General features: G+C 44.0%; 1 protein-coding gene across 1 annotated transcript; it reads right to left on the reverse strand.

The window, feature by feature from the left end:
* Positions 1-1,778: 1,778 nt before the first annotated feature.
* On the reverse strand, positions 1,779-14,981 carry NIPSNAP2 (nipsnap homolog 2). Its single transcript, XM_014876545.2, has 10 exons — positions 14,854-14,981; positions 11,351-11,490; positions 11,225-11,270; positions 8,461-8,555; positions 6,572-6,642; positions 6,105-6,245; positions 5,669-5,700; positions 4,460-4,554; positions 3,581-3,664; positions 1,779-2,892 (listed from the first exon to the last, which is right to left on the reverse strand). The coding sequence occupies exons 1-10, from the start codon at positions 14,937-14,939 to the stop codon at positions 2,828-2,830; spliced, it is 855 nt and encodes a 284-aa protein (XP_014732031.2). The 5' UTR covers positions 14,940-14,981; the 3' UTR covers positions 1,779-2,827.
* Positions 14,982-17,418: the final 2,437 nt, after the last annotated feature.

Here is a 17,418-nt window from a genome sequence, read left to right on the forward strand (position 1 = left end):
CCAGTCGGGGCACTATGGAAACTGTGGGGCTGTGCCAGGGATTTCACAACAGCTCTTTAGGTCAGACTGCCTTGGAAAAAAAAAAAAAAAAAAAAAAAGCCCCCCTCCCCTTCCACTGGGCAAATATCGAGGCTGACCTCTAGCCCAGGAGGCAGCAAGAGGATTGCTGAGCTCAGGGAGAGGCTCAGCTGTTTTTTCTGTGAAATAGTGGAAAATTCCCAGCAGGGAATAGGGCAGGGTGAGGAAAGTTTCAGTGTCACAGGTTTGCCTGGACACATCCCAGCACAGAGGGGCAAAGTCTGGGGAGCAGCACAGGTCACCCAGGGAGCACCTGGGCTCCAGGTGGGTCTTTGGTCCACCAGCCTTCATATAAAGCCTTTAAATGTGATTATTCATTGAGGCAGAATTGCTTTAAATTATGCATTTGAATGAGGGACAGTTTGCAGCCTTCTCCAGGACAATTAAACTGAGTTTTAATTGTGTCATTGCAGTGGAACAAGAGTTGAGAGTTGCCAGAGGCCTTTCCAGGCACTGTCCCTCACTTTTCAACCTTTGAGAAGTGACTTCAGTTCTGAACTCCAGCAGTTCTGCTCTAAGAAGTGCTGAGGGATTGCTCCTCTAAGGAAAACTTGAACTCAGCCATGGAATTAAGAGGGGAAATCCCAGCAGTGTTCACAGAACCAGGGAAAAATAAGCTCAGGAAAAGGGAAGCCAGGAAAGATTGGCATTACCCATTTACATTGTCATCTGTAAGGAAAATAACAGAACTGTTTTATCTGCAGGTAAAGTGACAGGAATGAACCTGTCCCAGAGGGCAGCCAGAGCAGGAAGCTCAGAATGAGGGGAGGCACATCCATAACACATCAGGGGAGGGGGAATTCAGAATTCCAGGGGGGATTCAGATCCTGGCAGTGGGTAAGGGACCTGCACTCTGTGATGTCACCCCACAGAACACTCAGCTTCTCCTCTGATTCCTATTCAGGCAAAACTTTGTGGCCTTTGAACAGCAAGAGCTGTGCCAGGCAGAATTTAACTCCTGATGAAGGTAAAAAAAAACATGGATTGCATCAGAACACAAAAAATCCTGTAGCTCCAAAAATGGTTTTTGCTGAGATTGCTGGGTAAGAGTTACAAGGACAATTCTCCAGGGAAAAGAAATCTGGGAGGATGCTGGGAGAGATGAAAAGGACTGGAAGGTGATACTGGCACCCCTTTTTTCCTTCTGCAGCTGAAGAGCAGCCCCAAAAGTCTGGAAAAATGGCAGCCCCAGGTGATATCACTGCTCAGGGCTGATTTACAAGGAGGATCAGCTCAAATGACATCCTTGGTCCACTGAGCAATTTAAAGCTGATACAGCACAGAATTTGATCAGCAAAATCCCATCTCACTTGACAAAAGGAGGAAAATAAAAAACCAGACAAGAACCAGATCAAATACTGACTTTGTTCAAGAGGAAATTCAAGGGGAGGAACGAGTGCAGTGTATTTCATGAAAGCAGAAGCCACACCTGAAAAATGAAGCATAATTTGTGGAGAAAAATCAAAAGGAAAAGTGTTCTGTATTTATCAGAACCTCTAGAACAGTCAGCAAAATGGGATGTGATGGAGAGATTGTAAATTCCCTTTGGAGAAGGAAAGCAGAACATGGGAAATGCTGTCCCCGACCCAGAGAAGTGATATTGGTTAATTGAGCTGAAATATTTTGAATTTTCGATACTAAACACTGCAAGAGGAGAGAAAACACAAGTGGTACAACACATAGGAGATGCCAGCAAGAAGTGAAAATTAAAAGGATTTTATTGATTGATATGTTCTTCCTGAAAACTTCTTGAAATGTACAAACTGGACATTCAGAAGTGCTTTGTACATTCAGTATGTTACACTGATTCTTGGAGCCACTTGAGAGAGAGAGAGAGAATATTATTGTCACTTACAGGATGTTCACATCGTTGCAGACACCAAAAAGTGTGGATACATTCTAGTCTAAAAGTGAAACCAAAACAGAACTGGACACCATGGTACACGGAAATGCCAACCCCAGCCTCACACACCAACCCAGCCACGGGGACTGCAGCCCCCTGTGAGTCTGAACCAGCACTGCTTATGAAATTCAACCCCTTTTCCCAGATTTTGGAGCAGTTTGGGGAGGGAAATGCTTTGGGGTGGATTGATTCCCTGCAGGGTGTTCAGGCAGTGTCTGTGGGGGAAGCATGGCTCACCCTGCGTGGGATTCATTCCAGGGGGAGGCTGCACACAAAGCTGTGCTCAGAGACCCTGCAACGGCCCTTGCTGCCCATAACCCATCCCCTGCCACACAGGATTATCCCAAATTAATGACTGCCCGCTTGGAAATGGAGATTTGCTCATTTCAGGCCTGCTCCACCAGCCAGGGGCGATTCCACAGCAACCCCAGAGCTGCTCCTTTCACAATGTGACATGAAATCCTCGTTTCTCCAGAGCTTCTCTCACTTCACTCCCACGTTTGTTTTGGAAAGCTGCAGTAAATGAACTGCTCAGAGCAAGGCTGTTACTGAGCCCTGGGCAGTGCCTGTGGAGCAGGAGATTTCAAATCCTGGAGGTCACACATTACCTGGGGACCTGGCCCACAGCTTTGGACTTGTTTTCAATTCACCAACCTTTGAACCACAGTCCTGTCGTTTTTTTTCTCCCCCCCTAAGAGCAGAAGGTTGTGGGTTCTGAAGAAAAGAGGTCTCTTTTATAAGCTCAATACAGTACTTTTATATTTCAGACTATGATATACAGTGTATACCATAAATTAAGACAAATACTTGTCACTTCATCTATTAGGCACAAGAAAATCAGTGACTTTACTGAAGTGGAGAAATCTTCAAGGGTATCATGATTCTGGACTCCATCTCCTGAATAAGGGGCACTGGAAAAAAAGGAGAAAGGTTTTAATTTCACTGACAAGAGTTCAGCACATTCAGTAATCATCCCTCTACCACAGTGGTTTTGGGAAAAAATTATTTTAATATAATCTCTCTCGTTTGAAGACAAATATTTCCATTCTTTTCACCAAAATGGAAGTGATCCTACATTTTTCTGCTGTAACTTCCTTTGAAATGTGCCCTGTGGACCCCAAATCTGACATGCTTGGCACACTTCTGGGAGTTTTGTTGTGACAGCTTTCTTTGATCTCAAAGATCTCCTGGCTTTTCGTTCCAAAGTCTAAATTCCCTTTTCCCAGCAATGCATTTAACAAGGCTCCTGTATTCCATGAAATACTCCAAGTAATCATTTAATATAAAGGTAAATTTCACTCCTGGCTCCCTAAATCTTTGGACAAGCATTTACATAAATATGTTCTTCCACAGAAGTGCTGCAATAAAAATTCAGTATTAATACAGCAATTTTTAGGCAACTTTTCCATGTACAACCAGCTGCAAAATTTTTACAGCTCAATGTCCCTCTGCTCTTTTTACAGACTAAAAACTGACACACAGACACACATTTCTCCCTGAGACAGCAAAGTTTTTCTCCCAGTGGGATGAGCTGAGGAGCAGAGAGGGTGGCACAGCCCAAAGTCTGCCCCCAGCATTCCAGAGAAGTTAATGGGTTACCTGTGTAATAAACCAGTTCATCCCAGCCAGGTTTATGCCACGCTGCATTCCTTATATCTTCCCTGGTTTGCAGGTCTTTGTAAGCTGGGAAAACAAGCACAAAGTGATTCCTTTCCCTTCTGCACAGGAAGAGATCCCTTGAAAGAATTCCAAGGAGGAATTAGGAGGCTAGGAACAGCGGGAAGGAATAAAAAAAAAATCAGGAGTTCTCTGCCAGAAGGAAAAGCTCCCAGAGCAGCACAAGGAACTGGGGAAGACAGAGAATGCCTGGGCACAGGTAAGATAATGCAGGGGCACAGCTCTGCATGAGGGCTGCCAGATTGCTGAAATATAAAATTCTGGATTGTTGGGATATGAAGAAAAAACTGAGTCATTTCTAACAAATTATTATTTTTCAAGTTGAAACACTCCTAAGGTGTTTATGAATATGAATGCACAGAGAAAGCCAAAACACCTCCATGCAGGAATGGAAATAAATGCCTGACTTTCCTTTCTGCAGGTGTGGTGAATGTGAGGCTTGAAATGAAACTAAAAAAGTGATTTCAGCACGAGCTGGGATGGCAGGGTCATGGTTGTGGGAGAGTAAACATTGAGCTCCAAACGAAAAAGGGACAGCAGAAATTGTGGGAGAAACAGCACAAAACAGCAAATGTTCATTTCTTGTTTGGTGAAGAATAAATTTGCCTAGACAAAAATTAAAAAAAACCCCAACTAATTAATAAATTAAAAAAAATAGGAAAATAACAGATCTTGAAACCCCAACTTTTAAGACATTTCCTTTGCCTTTTGTAAAAATATTTCCTCCTGGGCAATGTGACTGGACTGACTAAGTGAGAGGAAAAAAAAAGAAAAAGCAGAGAAGAGGAGGAATTGATTTACCCCAAAGGTGATGGACCATGTAGAGCTGTCCAATCTGGGAGAAAAATCCCCCAACTGCTTCATTGCTGTCCTGTCGGAACCGAATTGCACGAGCCCTGCAGGGGAGCACAGAGACATCAGAGGCTGCACAAGAGGGCAGGAAATCAGGGAAAATGGGAAAAAACAGAGTGCAAGGGAAGCTGGAATGTTAAACTGCATCTGCAGCAATTTCAAAGTGAGAAAAAATCTGCACCGTGCTTGTTTTCAGCACTAAGTAATTAACATTTACCTCTGTGTCTTGTTAGGATGCTTTTTAAAATTGGAGGCTACATTTTCACTAAACTTGGCATTAATCATTTTTCAACCAAATTCAGGATAAAGGTAATTGCTGGGATAGTGTAAAGTGGCCTTTTAATAGCAAGTTTTATAACGAAATCCTTAAGTTTTAGTCATGTCAGCTTTGCCACATCAATTTTGCACAGATTTTGTGGTAGTGGAATACAACTTTTTATTCACATGGATCATTAAGATAAATATTTCTCTTGTTGTATCTTATAGAACAGGTTTTCAGCAGAGATGTGCCTATTTTATAAAAAAAAATTCTAAATTCAATTTGTTCAAATGACTGTAATTGAAAAAATGATATCAATGACAAGTCTGAAGATCTAAGTCCTCACCTTTGTCCAAATAATTGAAAATACTCCAAATTGTTTAACTATCAATCACTAGAATTGCAAGGACAGTGAGTGTAAATTGAAATAAGCTTACAGTGGTTAAAAATAAAACAAAAGCAGAAGCACATAATCAATAGGAAACTATCTGAAATACTTCTAACCTATAGATTAAAATACAAATGTGCTGCTCAGCAGCTTTTCAAGAAGCAACTTGACTTTGAAAGCTTAAAGAGCCAAGATTTAAGCTGCAACGGTTTTGGGAAAGATGAACCAGGTCTCCCAGAAGAAGTGCCACTCTTCCCAAGCAGCCTTCTGCTGAAAATAAAAGGTTTTTTGCAGCAAACTGAAAGGGTTCTGGGAAGCAAAGCCAAACCACAAAATTCCTTTTTTTTTCCTCAGGGGGTCACAGGACTGTCTGAGCAAGGGGGCAAGTGCAGCAGCAGCTCCTTAAGTGGGAGTTTGGTGGCTCTGGTGCCACCCTGGCACCTCCTGTCCTGCTCTTTCTACTCCTGCACCTCTGAAGCAGGAGCACCCCAGGGCTGAAGGCAACACTCACCAGTAATTGCCCCATTCAATCATTGTTCCAGGCTGCAGGAATAAAACACACTGTTAAAGCTGCAGTTTAAAAAAATCAAATTATACAATTTTCAGACCGTTTCTGTCTGGAAACCACCCTGTATGAACACACTGCCTCCCTCTGAGTGATAAGAATATTAAAATCATCTCTAATTGCTCTGTTTACCACCTCTTAGTCATCTCTGAAGCATCCCTCAAAGCAACCACAGAGTTTCAGCCCTGCAGACAGCAGATCTTGTTGGAGCCTGCCTTCACCTCAGACCCCACATCTGAGAGCAGCCCTGACTCAGAAATCAGCTTGGATAAAAAGCAGATTTTTCAGACAAGCTCTGCTTGCCATAAAAAAAAAAATTCTCCAAAGGTTTTAGGAAAGCACAGAGCTTCAAAAATCAGAAAGAAATAAAATTGTGACTTACTCTGAGTTGGTAGGATCTCAGTTCATAAATATTGGGGCCATCTCTGGGAACAGGTTCATTCCAGAAGCTGAACTCCAGCAGGAGCTGGTTCTTACGGGAGAGGAGCATGTTACCCCTCTCCTTACGGAATTCTGTGAATTCCTAAAAAACCACGTGGGAAATGGGTCAAATTCTGTAACAACAAACAGCAGGACACCACAGGCTGGCTTAGGTTGGGGTTTTTTAATGTTGTCAGGGTTGTGGGACAGTGAAATCCTGAAAGGAATCTGAATTCTCCCTGGTGAATCTGAGAATTCCAAGGATTTACACGTGAAATATTCAGGAATTAAATGTGAATGTGACAATAAATCCTCTCTCAAAGAGGTTTCTGGGCTTGTACAGGAAGGGATGAGACACTTTGGTATCTAAATTTGCATTTTTTTAATTTGCTCTGCCTGTTCTTTTTAACAAAATCAGTATTTTTTTACCTTATTTTGGCGAAGTTTGCTCATGACCTCATTGAGAGCTGGGTAACCTCCCTCATATCTCCACAAATGAACTGAAACAGAGAAAATTTTCAGTTTTTTCAGGGATGTCCCAGACCAGTGGTAAATCTTAAGGAAAAATCACACTATAATCACTCTTCACACTACAAATTACACAAAAAATGGCAACCAGGCAGCAGGTTTGAGAACAGATTTTCATTAATGAAAGCACTATACATTGGAATATTTTAGGGATAATGGAATCATCTGTTTTTTGAAAGGGCTTCTCTTGGAAAATTTTGCAATTTTTTCTGAGGGTAACAGGGGAATTTTTGAAAGGACTTTTTGTGCCATGCTAGTAAGATGTGAGGACTTGTCATGACATGTTATTGAAATTAAGATTCAGCTGAAGTGGATGACTTAATTCCAAAAATGTGCTTTGTACCAATTTCATTAATAGCAGTAGAGGGGCAGATTTTCAGTAATTACTCCAGCACAAAAGCAAGACACTTTCTGTAGGACATGAAAAACAATGCAAATGTTATTTCTGAGCTCAACATTAATAAAAGCAGAAGAAAACAGAACATTTGCTGGGATTTCCCCCATAAAACCAATTCCAGTATCTATGTTTTTATCTAATTTTTTTTCCCAAAGCATTCCCTCTTTAATAAATCAGAAGAAACCCCTTTAATAAATGACAGAAAGATGTATTTACAAGCATTTAGAATAGCAAGGCAATCATTTCACCTCACAGAAAAATAAAATCTCTTTTCTCCCCTCTTAAGCTGCTCTGTGCCTTTTCCAGGAGCAGAGGAGGCTGATGGGAGGCCCTTCCCTGTGAGAGCAGATTTCTGCTCCTGCTGCCTCACCCCCAGGGCAGATTTGATGGATCCACCTGATATGAACAAGTCAAACCCCACAATCTGCTTTATTCCAGTGTTGCAAGAACATTTCCAAGGCAGGCTGGGGATGCAGTGGCAGATCCAGCCTGTGTTAATCTGTTCCAAAAGCTGCCACTGGGACTTGCCTGAGAATTCTCATTTCAATTGTCCTCATTCCCCAATTCCCCTTCAACTTCCAGGGTTGGCTCTCAGACATTGTTTGGTTCATCTGCTGTTAATTCTCTGCATTTGTTCAGTGTCAATATTGCAATATGCTGGCAGTGCAGGGAGAATTGATGTGTGCAGGAGTTTATTTTTTAATTAGGAAGCAACAGCACCAATCCTGGCACAGCTCTCACAGAACCTCTATGGATTTGGATCTGTGGCTTCCCATTCCTTCCAATTCCCAGGGCATTTTTCAGGTTTTCTCTCTACACTGGGCTCTTTGGAGTTACCTCTGTAGCAGCTCTTCAGTCATGTCTAGTTCCAGTTTGTTTTCATAGTTAGGCAGTATCCTTGTATGAACATGAACAGAAAGATTTTTATTTTCCCCCAGTAAAGTTGAATGTTAAGTTTACAATGCAGATGGATTGGAATGATTTGCAATTCATTATCACACAGCAATTACAGCCTGAAAGGCTGAGCAAAGCTTTTCTATTGCCCAAGGAGGGACAAACTCTGGCTTTGCAGGAGTTACCCATAAATATTCAGGAGCTGTGCCCACAGGACTGAACTTTACAAATATATCCCCAAAACCTGTGAATTTTAACAACCTGGAAAACATGAAAATACATCAACAACGAGACAAAACCGAAGGGATGAAGGCTCTGCTGTCCAACCCAGCACGACAAAAAGCAAGCAGTGCACATTTAAGACAGCTCAGAAGTGATGAACACAACCCCCTCACTGGATACATTTCCCCAGGGGGTTTGGGTGTCAACAGAAGTGATTTAAAAAGAAGAAACCTGCCAAGCACACGGGTTTACATTGGGTTGTACTTCTATCTCCTACCAGCCTGATCCTGCTCTCCGTACCACGTGTTCCAAGTCCCCACCAGAGCACAAGGGTAGTGTTTTTCTTCATGAATCTTTGGCAGCACCTCTTGACTTGAAAACAAGGAACACACAGACACTGGGTTGCATTGCCTTCAGGGAGGCCACAGTTGATAAATGTATAACACAGCATCATGCTAGGAACATTCACAACTTTATTCTGCAGAGGAGAAAGCTGAAATAATCAAATTCTGCTATGCAGGGAGAAGGTGGCTACACCTCCATGAAGAACTGAGGTGAGTGTTACCATTTTTTCAGAAATCTTTAATAAAGGATTCTTTGGATGCAGTAAATTAGGTGTATCTAAATAATTCTGTCTATCTAAAAGGTTATCCAACACATCAGGGAAAAAATATCAGGATAGCTCACTGAAAATTCAGCCTACATGGGGGATTTGCTTGAGGAAAAGCTTTTCTTTGCTTGAGAAAAGTTTTTTTTTTTTTGCTTGAGGAAAAGCTCCCCTCGAGGAAGAGAGAATGTACAGAAATGTGAAAGCACACTCTTCTAAACCAGTTACAATTGCTGAGCTGAATGAATAAAATAATTTGATAAATGAAATAATGGCTGTACCTCAGAGTATTGTTTTTTGATTTCAGAAAGTGATCTTCCCTTGAGGCAACTCACTCACTAATGAACAGTGGGACTGTCTTAAAATTACCTTCACAAAATTTCTGCCTGACTCTTCCCAGGATTTCTAACACTCTTTCAAACTTTAGAAGTGGCCCATATTAGCAGGAGGAAATTAAGTTTTGCTGATTGCCAAGACAGCTTTCCCTGCACTGTGCCTTCATGAGTAAGACAATTAGTCTGGTTGAACTCTGCCTTTTCTATTTTTCCCTGAATAATTCCCCTTCTTTCTCAGTTTGGCTCACAGGCAATGAGTCTCTGCACAGTATCAAGGAATAAAAAGCAGGCTGGGCTGGGAGTCATTAGAAATGAGTTTTCCTCTGGATTCTGCCACTGACTTTCCAGACAACCTTGAGCAAACCTCATTACTAATTTGTACCTCGACATTTTCTCACTAGCCAGAGTAAATAATATGATAAAATGACTCTCCAAGGACATTCCCAAGGATGTTTCACCACCAGTTCATTTTTGCAAAGCAGAATGAGATCCTAGAAAGGCAGCTTTGAAGAGGAATGGGAAATTATTGCATAATTCTGCCATATATTGTTGCAAATTAGAGAAAAAATGCTCACAGAATACCTTTTAAAAAAACCTCTCCCTAATTCCTCAGAAGGGCTCCTTAACCCCAGTGATTCATTAAATATCCTTGTAATTGTCTTCATTATATTATTTATTAATACCTGATGACTAATCCTCATTTTGATTTGATACAGAATTAACCTGTTCTTTTTCTTTCTTCTTTAGGGAGAGGCAGGAGGGAAGTTCAGAGAGGCATAATTTTGTTTATTACTTTATTCAAGTTGTCTCCTTGCCTGAAATACTTCAATTTGCTTTGGAAAGAATCAATCTAACCACAGATATTTCATCTGACTGCTGTCAGCATTTTCTTTCTTTGCTGTTTGTCTCTTTCCTTGAAAACAGAAATCTCTGCTCTCACTCAACATTCAGGCAGCTCATGAAATATTGCAGAGAAGTGATTCCCTGTCTTGCATAATTGGACATGTTTATATTCAACTTTTAAACAGCAAGCTGGCTGAATGCTAATTGTCCTTTAGTGTGCATCTATTTTTTTTAAACAAAGAAAAGCTAAAAATACCTCGATTGAATGTTATTCTAGTGGCTTTTAATGCTTCTATAGCAGGGAAAACAGTTCTGGGTTATCCAGCTCAACACAGAGGTGACAGATGAGCTGTGAGGCCACCCAGTAACAGCTGAGGACATGAACTGGGAGCTGGGACTTGCTCCCCTCCCTCCAGCCCAGCTGCTGTGGGCACTTCACACTTCAAAGCTGGTTGTGGAAAAGTGTCATTGTGCTGAGAATAGTTTTTTTATTGTCAGTTGGAAAAGCACTGCTGGCTGTGAGGCTCACTCCATCCCCAAATTTAAACACACAATTCTTTCAGGGCTCCAGAAGGGGGATTATGGAGGAGAAAAGAAGCAATATTTCTGCAATTTTACCCTTGAAGCAGTCCATTTCAAATGGGGGTAATTCCTACATGGTGTAAAGCTGTAACTTTTTGGGAAAGCTGTCCCAGTACTGCTCCCTTTGGAGGGAATCACCCCAATGCACAGACCCCACCAAGGGTTGGTGTAACTCCTGGGAGCAGCTCAGCAACAGGACTCGTGCAGAGGGAGATCGATGAGCTGAGAGGAAATCAACCCCTGGGTTTTTAACAGCTCTGAGTTCTACCTGAGGTGAACCCTGGTGTAGTTTTATTTACCAGTGATTTCTCTTTCCTTACAGTGTGCACACAAACCCATCTTCAATCTGGCAGCTGCAGTGGGAATGCCAACATTCCACTTTTTCCTGCAAGGATCAGGAATTTTAAGACCACTCAGGGAATTGGGAGAGCTGCTCCAGCAAATGTCACCAAAGCTCTCAGGACAGGAATCATCCTCAACTGCAGCTTAGGAAATGACAATGCCAAGAGGGAAGTGGGATGAACTGAGTACAGGAGTTTTTGCTCTTTCATAGGATTTAATACCAAATCCTAAACCAGCAGATTTTTGTCACCTCCCCTCTACATAACTATAATATCTGCCAATTTTCACATCCAATCAAATGTCTTAAAGGTGAAGAGAACTCACACACTTACCAGAGCTTGTTGTAGGCCTCTAGACATTCAGGTTTGACATTGTGAACTGCAACAACAACAACAAGAGGGTGAGGTGGGCAGGGACGGGGGAGGGAAGGGTGCTGCTGACACACAGCCATCACTCACACTGCAGTTTGTACAGGCTGCTGGTCTCTCTTTTGGCCAGGAGGTTGGAGTGGGCGTCTTTCCTGGGATCCACCTTACGCACGAACAGCGATTTTAGCCAGCTGTCCTCACGGGCACTGCGGGCCGAGGAGCCCAGCCCCCTGCAGGAACCAGCACACAACAACCACTGAGCCCCTGCAATGCCCGCCAGGCAGGCAAGGCAAATCATGTCAATGACAGGAGCACAACCCTAAAACTTCCCACCCAGCCTCTCCCAGCAAGGCAAAGGCAGCTCCATCACTGAGATTGATCATTTCACCAGATACAATTATCCACGTTATCCATGGTTATTCCCAGCTTCTGCCGCCTTTTTATTCTCTTTTTAACCCACTGTCTTTGCCCAGGGCTGGGTCTGGCATGGTGTAAACAGTCAGGAGTGAATAAGAGTAAAAAACGTGCAGTAGGAAAAGTGTAAAATTGGAAGGGAATTGCCATATGCTCCTGTGCTGCTTAAAAACAGCTCGACAAAAGGGAAAGGGAAATGTCTTTCAAGAGGAAAAATAGCATGAAAGGCTAATTTGGGAAAAAGAGATGAGTGGTAGGAAATAACCAGCCAGGAAATATTTCAACTGCAGATTCTGGCAAGTGCATCACGTAGGGACACAGAGCCAGGCTCTCTGTACAACATCCACGTTTCCCTTGCCTCAAAACACAAGGTTTGCACTGTCCTTTCTTATCTCATCTTTATTCAGCTTTTCCACTTTCAAAATAGTGTCACCTCCCTTTACATCACAGCACACAGACCAAGTGATAACTGTGGTTTTTAAAGTGATGTGTTAAAGGAATTATTCCTCTTTTTCAGCTGATCAGGACAAGGAATCTGATGCATTTAACTGATCCTCTACAATGTCTGACAAGCTTAAACGTTTTTGCTTCTTTCTCTTCCTTCAATTTGCATTTTTTTGACAGCCCAATAGTAGCCACAGTGAAGAAAATGAATTCTGTTACAATCTTCTCCTGAAATACTAAAATATTAAATGTGGTTATTTATACCACATATATTTAATTCTAAGCTGGAAATTTCAGCCTTTTTCTGCCTCAGATGTTAACTCTTCACCCTTAGTACTGACTTGAGAAGACAGCTGGATTTCCAGCTAAAAGCTTTCTTCCAGGAAAAAAAAAAAAACAGGGGAAAAAAATCTCAATTTCCTTTGAGAAAACAGCCCCCTAGACACACCTGTATTACACAAAAGCAGTTTTTTACAGCAATCCACCTTTTAATCCCAGTGTCAGAAAAGAACATAACGACCTGGTTCTGCCCATGGGAGCAGGATGGAGGAGAGGGAAAGTATTGCACAGCAGAGAAACAACGACCACAGCTGAGATGACCTTCAGCACCAAGAAATAACATATAAATCTTGGTGTGTTTATTGAAAACGGTGCCTTCCTTGCCCTGGGCACACACACAAACATGTGGCTGTGCTGGAAGCCAAGCAGCTATTCCTGAGGGCAGCCATTTGAAGGGCATTCCATGATAAGGCAGCTGCTGGAGTGGAGCTTTGTCCAAGCTCAGAGCACGGGAGTGAACCCCACCCCAGAAACTCAACTTTTGTTTTAAAAACTTCCCTCAATGAAGCCCTCTCTGGCTCCAGGAGGCAGAAGTCAAGCCCACTCCCAGACCTGTAAACTCACACCATTCCCTCTCCTTTATTAAACAAAGTCAGCAAAGCAATATTTAGAAAACTCATCTACAAGGATCATTGTTTGCAGCAAACTTGGAAGAAGAAAGAGAAAAATAATCCTGATGCTTTTTTTGTGAACTTCATCAGCAGCAGGAGTAAGCTAGAGCTACAGGGATAACTCTGAAAAGCAAATTTCTTTGCTCTTAGGAGAATCTCATGATTTGGATGTTAAAGTGCACCTAAAACTGGAGGTATGGTTAATTTTCAGAACAATGAAAAGAGTAATACTTTACATTTATGGAAAATCTTTTCCCCAGCAGCTGTAAAGCTCCTCATGAGCACTAACTAACAAATCACAACTAAATACATACCTCATATAGAATAAAGGTAAAAGGCTAAGTTTATTAAAGCAGATGTTCACTGCAACCAAACTAAGATTCAAAAGTCTGATTTTTAAGCAATATCCTAAAATACCAATGCCACCCCAGACTCCCATGAACCAAGAAGCCCTGAACTAATCACTGGAGCTCTGCAGGAGCAGGGACTGAATTCAGGTCTTTAACAGCTGTGAGCATCAACTCGTCATTGGTGTCAAGTTCTCAACACGCAAATATTAACTGTGGGCTTTGCTTTCTTTCTTACAAAGGTTGGGCTCTGAACACAAAAGGCTAACACTGAATAGCTTCCTTAGATTAGATTAAAAATATCAGGGAAAACACTTCTTTACACTTAGCTCCCAGTTTAGCACAAAATATAACCTGAGTGGAACATATCAGGTCAAGTATTTAGATTTTGTAGTAACCCAAATCTGCCTGGAAGAGCAAGAAAAACAACTTGTCTATAGTTTAACAGATTTTGATATGTGATCTAAACAAAGTTTATTTGAAACTAAAATAACCCCAAAACATGCATGTAAAACCTCACAACATATTCCCTGAACAGCCAGGGATGCTTTTAGTCCTGCCTATTCTGAAGCTTGTGGCAGCAGCTTTCCGTTTCAAAGAAAGGGAGGAAAAACCGTGTAGATCCATCCCAGCTTAGGAATTCCTGCGTTTCCATCACCATGTGCCTGCTTCCTACACCTGAGAGGTGCCCAGGAGCTCTGTGTGTGTGGGAATTGCAGCCCTGCACACAGAAATGCAAAAACCTTGAGGGATGTGCCCGTCTGTGTGCCCTGGCACCGGGAGAGGGGGACACATCCCAGCCCCCGTGGGAAGGAATGGACACATCAGCCCTGACTGCCAAGGGGATTCCACGAATGAATGCTGAAGGCAGGAAGATATCGGGAAGTGCAGCCCAGCCCTGTGGAAACACGGATTTTGGGCTGTGCACCCTGTTGCTCGGAAGAGTTGGGATCCGGAGCAGCTGCACGCCCTGATCCCGGAGGGAGCATCCAGCTATTTAAACCCCGGAACACACGTGTGCAGGGCACCCCAAAAGCCGTGTTTGTGGGCTGCCCTGCTCTACCTGTTCCGTGCGGCGGTGTCCATGCAGGGCGGGGGCCGTGAGGGACGAGGGCTCGGTGCAGGGAAGGGCTCTCGGTGCCCCCTCAGCCAGGCACCGGCGGCCGCCCGCTCCCGGCGGCGCGGCCATGCTCCCACCCAGGGGCGGACTCGGCAAGGAAGGGGCCGGCCTTGCGGCCCGTGACCTTGAGGGCCACCCCGCCGCCTCACACTCCCCGCCCCAGGCCCGGCCGCTGCCCCGTGAGCGGGGCGGCCATTTCCAGCCTGGGAAGGGGACGCTCTGCGCGCCGGGGCGCCGGGTGGCTCGGGCGGCGCCGGCTCCGCTTGCAGCCTCCCCTCGGCGGCCCCGTCCCGCCCGCCTCGCCCCCTCAGGGCTCACCTGAGGGCCAGCCCGGCGCCGGGCTGCAGGCGCGGCACGGCGGGCGCTCCCGCCAGGCTCCCCCGCAGCAGCACTCGCGCCGCCATCTTGCTCCCGCCGCCTCCCTCCTGGGCCGGGGGCTGCGGCCACGCCCCCTGGCGGGCAGGGCCGCCTGCGCATGCGCGGCTGTGGCGGCGCCGGGACCCCCTCACGGCCCCTGAGCTGAGGGGAGACCCCAGCCCCGTGTGGGGACACCGAGCAGGATTGAGGGGAGACCCCAGCCCCGTGTGGGGACACCGAGCAGGACTGAGGGGAGACCCCAACCCCCGTTTGGGGACGCCTACTGAGACCTAGGGGACCCCAGCTCTAGTTTTGGAGATCCCCAGCCCCAGTTTGGGGGGACTCTGTCAAATTCAGCCTGGTTTGGGGGAGATCTAGCTGCATTTGGGGTGACCCTAGCCCTAGTTTTGGGGGATTCCCAGCCTGGTTTAGGGGTACCCAAGCCGTGGTTTGGGGAGGGACCCACTTGGATTTAGCGAGACCTCAAACCCCATTTTTGAGAACCTCCAGCCCCCATTTGGGGGGACCCTGGGCCCAGTTTGGAGTCACCCAGTGACATTTAGGGGAAGTGTAGCCCCAATTTTGGGAATCCCATCCCTGGTTTTAGGAGACCCAGTCGGATTTAGGGGACCCCCAGCCCCGGTTTGTTGTTCTCTCAGTACATTTTTCACTCCTTGGCACTGAAGGGTTTTTCCCTCACACTCTGCTCCGCTGTATTCTAAGGGATTTTGGCTGAGGAGGAGGTGTGTGCTGGCATCGAATCCTTAAACCTCTTCAAAATTAAGGATAAAGTGATAATGAGTATAATAATTAAAGGGCAGCTCTAAAAGCAACCAGCCAATAAACACATAAAGCAGTTAGTGACTAATCCTTATCATTCCACATAACACCTATAATGATTTTATCTTGGCCCTATAAACTTTCCCTTCCCATTTGATGATTTTTTCTATCAGCACTCTCTGAGACTAATCCAGAAGATAACACATATGATGTGCTTTAACATCACAAAAGTACAATCTTTGTGCTTTAAAACAATTTAACCTACAATTGCCATTACTCTATTAAATAACACAGTCTGGTAAGTAATTTGGTTTTAGTCACATTTTCATCTGACAGTGTGGCAAGTTCTTGAGCAACCCTCCCAGTGCCTACACTGGAAAAATTATAACCTCCTGTGATGAATCAATCTTATAGGAAAAAAATATAGCATTTTCACAACTACTCAAGGGAAATCACAAAGACAAGAAAATATTCACTCCCCTAATTAGATGTAGATGCACTCTATTAAGCAAACAGGAAACATTTTCTTATTTTTCATAATTATCTAGTTATTAAAACACTCATATCCTATATTGAGGGGCAAGTTCTGCTTGGATACAACTTCAGTGCATTTCCTACAGCCCAGGGCCAAGTTCTACCCCATATCCAAGTTCTCTCACTCTCTGCTTGGATGAAGTTTCACATTTTACATTCACCTGGGCAGGAGTCAGAGCTCAGGTTTTTCCTTTGCTTTAATCAGCCAGCTCCAGTTCCTGAGGACTTTACATAAACCTAAATCTCTGCCACAAAGAACAAGAAAAACCCTACAGCCACACGCTTAAGGCACTTGCTCAACCTCAGAGCCTGTGCCCACACTATTTTACACAGAGACATTTCAGTGAAGGTTTCTTGACATCCCACATGAACACTGGCATTCAGTGAGCAGCATTTTTTGCTTTGAAGTACCAGAGGAATTTTAGTTTTCTCATTTCTTGTATCCCAAATAATTTTCTGGGTTCAGTCAGGCTTTTTAGGCAGCCAGAAGTGAATTTGTGCAGGAAGTTATAGGGTAAATGATCTTTAATAATCTGACAACAGCAGAGAACACAACTGGAAGCTCCTCAGTTACTTAAAGTAAGATATTTTAGGTGAGAGGGTAAGATTTTAGGTCTGATACACCTTGTTTTGCTTCTGATCCTAAAGAGCAACAGACACTTTGGAAAGGATTTCTCACAGCTCTCATATCCCACTCTCCCCTCCCACACTGCCAAATTTTGAGGCAGATGCCCTTTTAGATCCAAAGTCAGGAACATGAAGCTGCTGCAACAGCTGCAGGCTCTCAGCTTGCTGCATGCCCCGGAGGAGAGGACATGAGATCCCCAGAGCTGTACCAGGATAAAGTCATCTTTCATCATTAACTGCTCTGGCCTTTAGCTCCACATTAAATCATGCAGCAAAACAGCGCCTCTATCTCCCCAAAATGTGTTATTTTAATTAGTTTTTCTGATAAGATTAAATCTAATCACCTTTACTTTCACTTTTTGGCTCTGTATTCTCATCAGCTGCCCTGTCCTGCTGGCAGCTCAAAGAGATCCAGCTCTCCCAGAAGGAAATCCTGCCTTTGGACAGGTGACAGAGCCACACTAAGCTGCCCAAAGCTTTGATTCTCACCTCTCTGCCACTATAAAGGCAAAGGGCTGTGCTTTTGTTAGAGTTTGGAAGTCAGAAGGCACTGAAAGAGGAAATAAGGACACAAGCATGCAGCGG

The sequence above is a fragment of the Sturnus vulgaris genome, chromosome 21 (genome assembly GCF_052056855.1).
Source record: "Sturnus vulgaris isolate bStuVul1 chromosome 21, bStuVul1.hap1, whole genome shotgun sequence".
NCBI lineage: Eukaryota > Metazoa > Chordata > Aves > Passeriformes > Sturnidae > Sturnus > Sturnus vulgaris.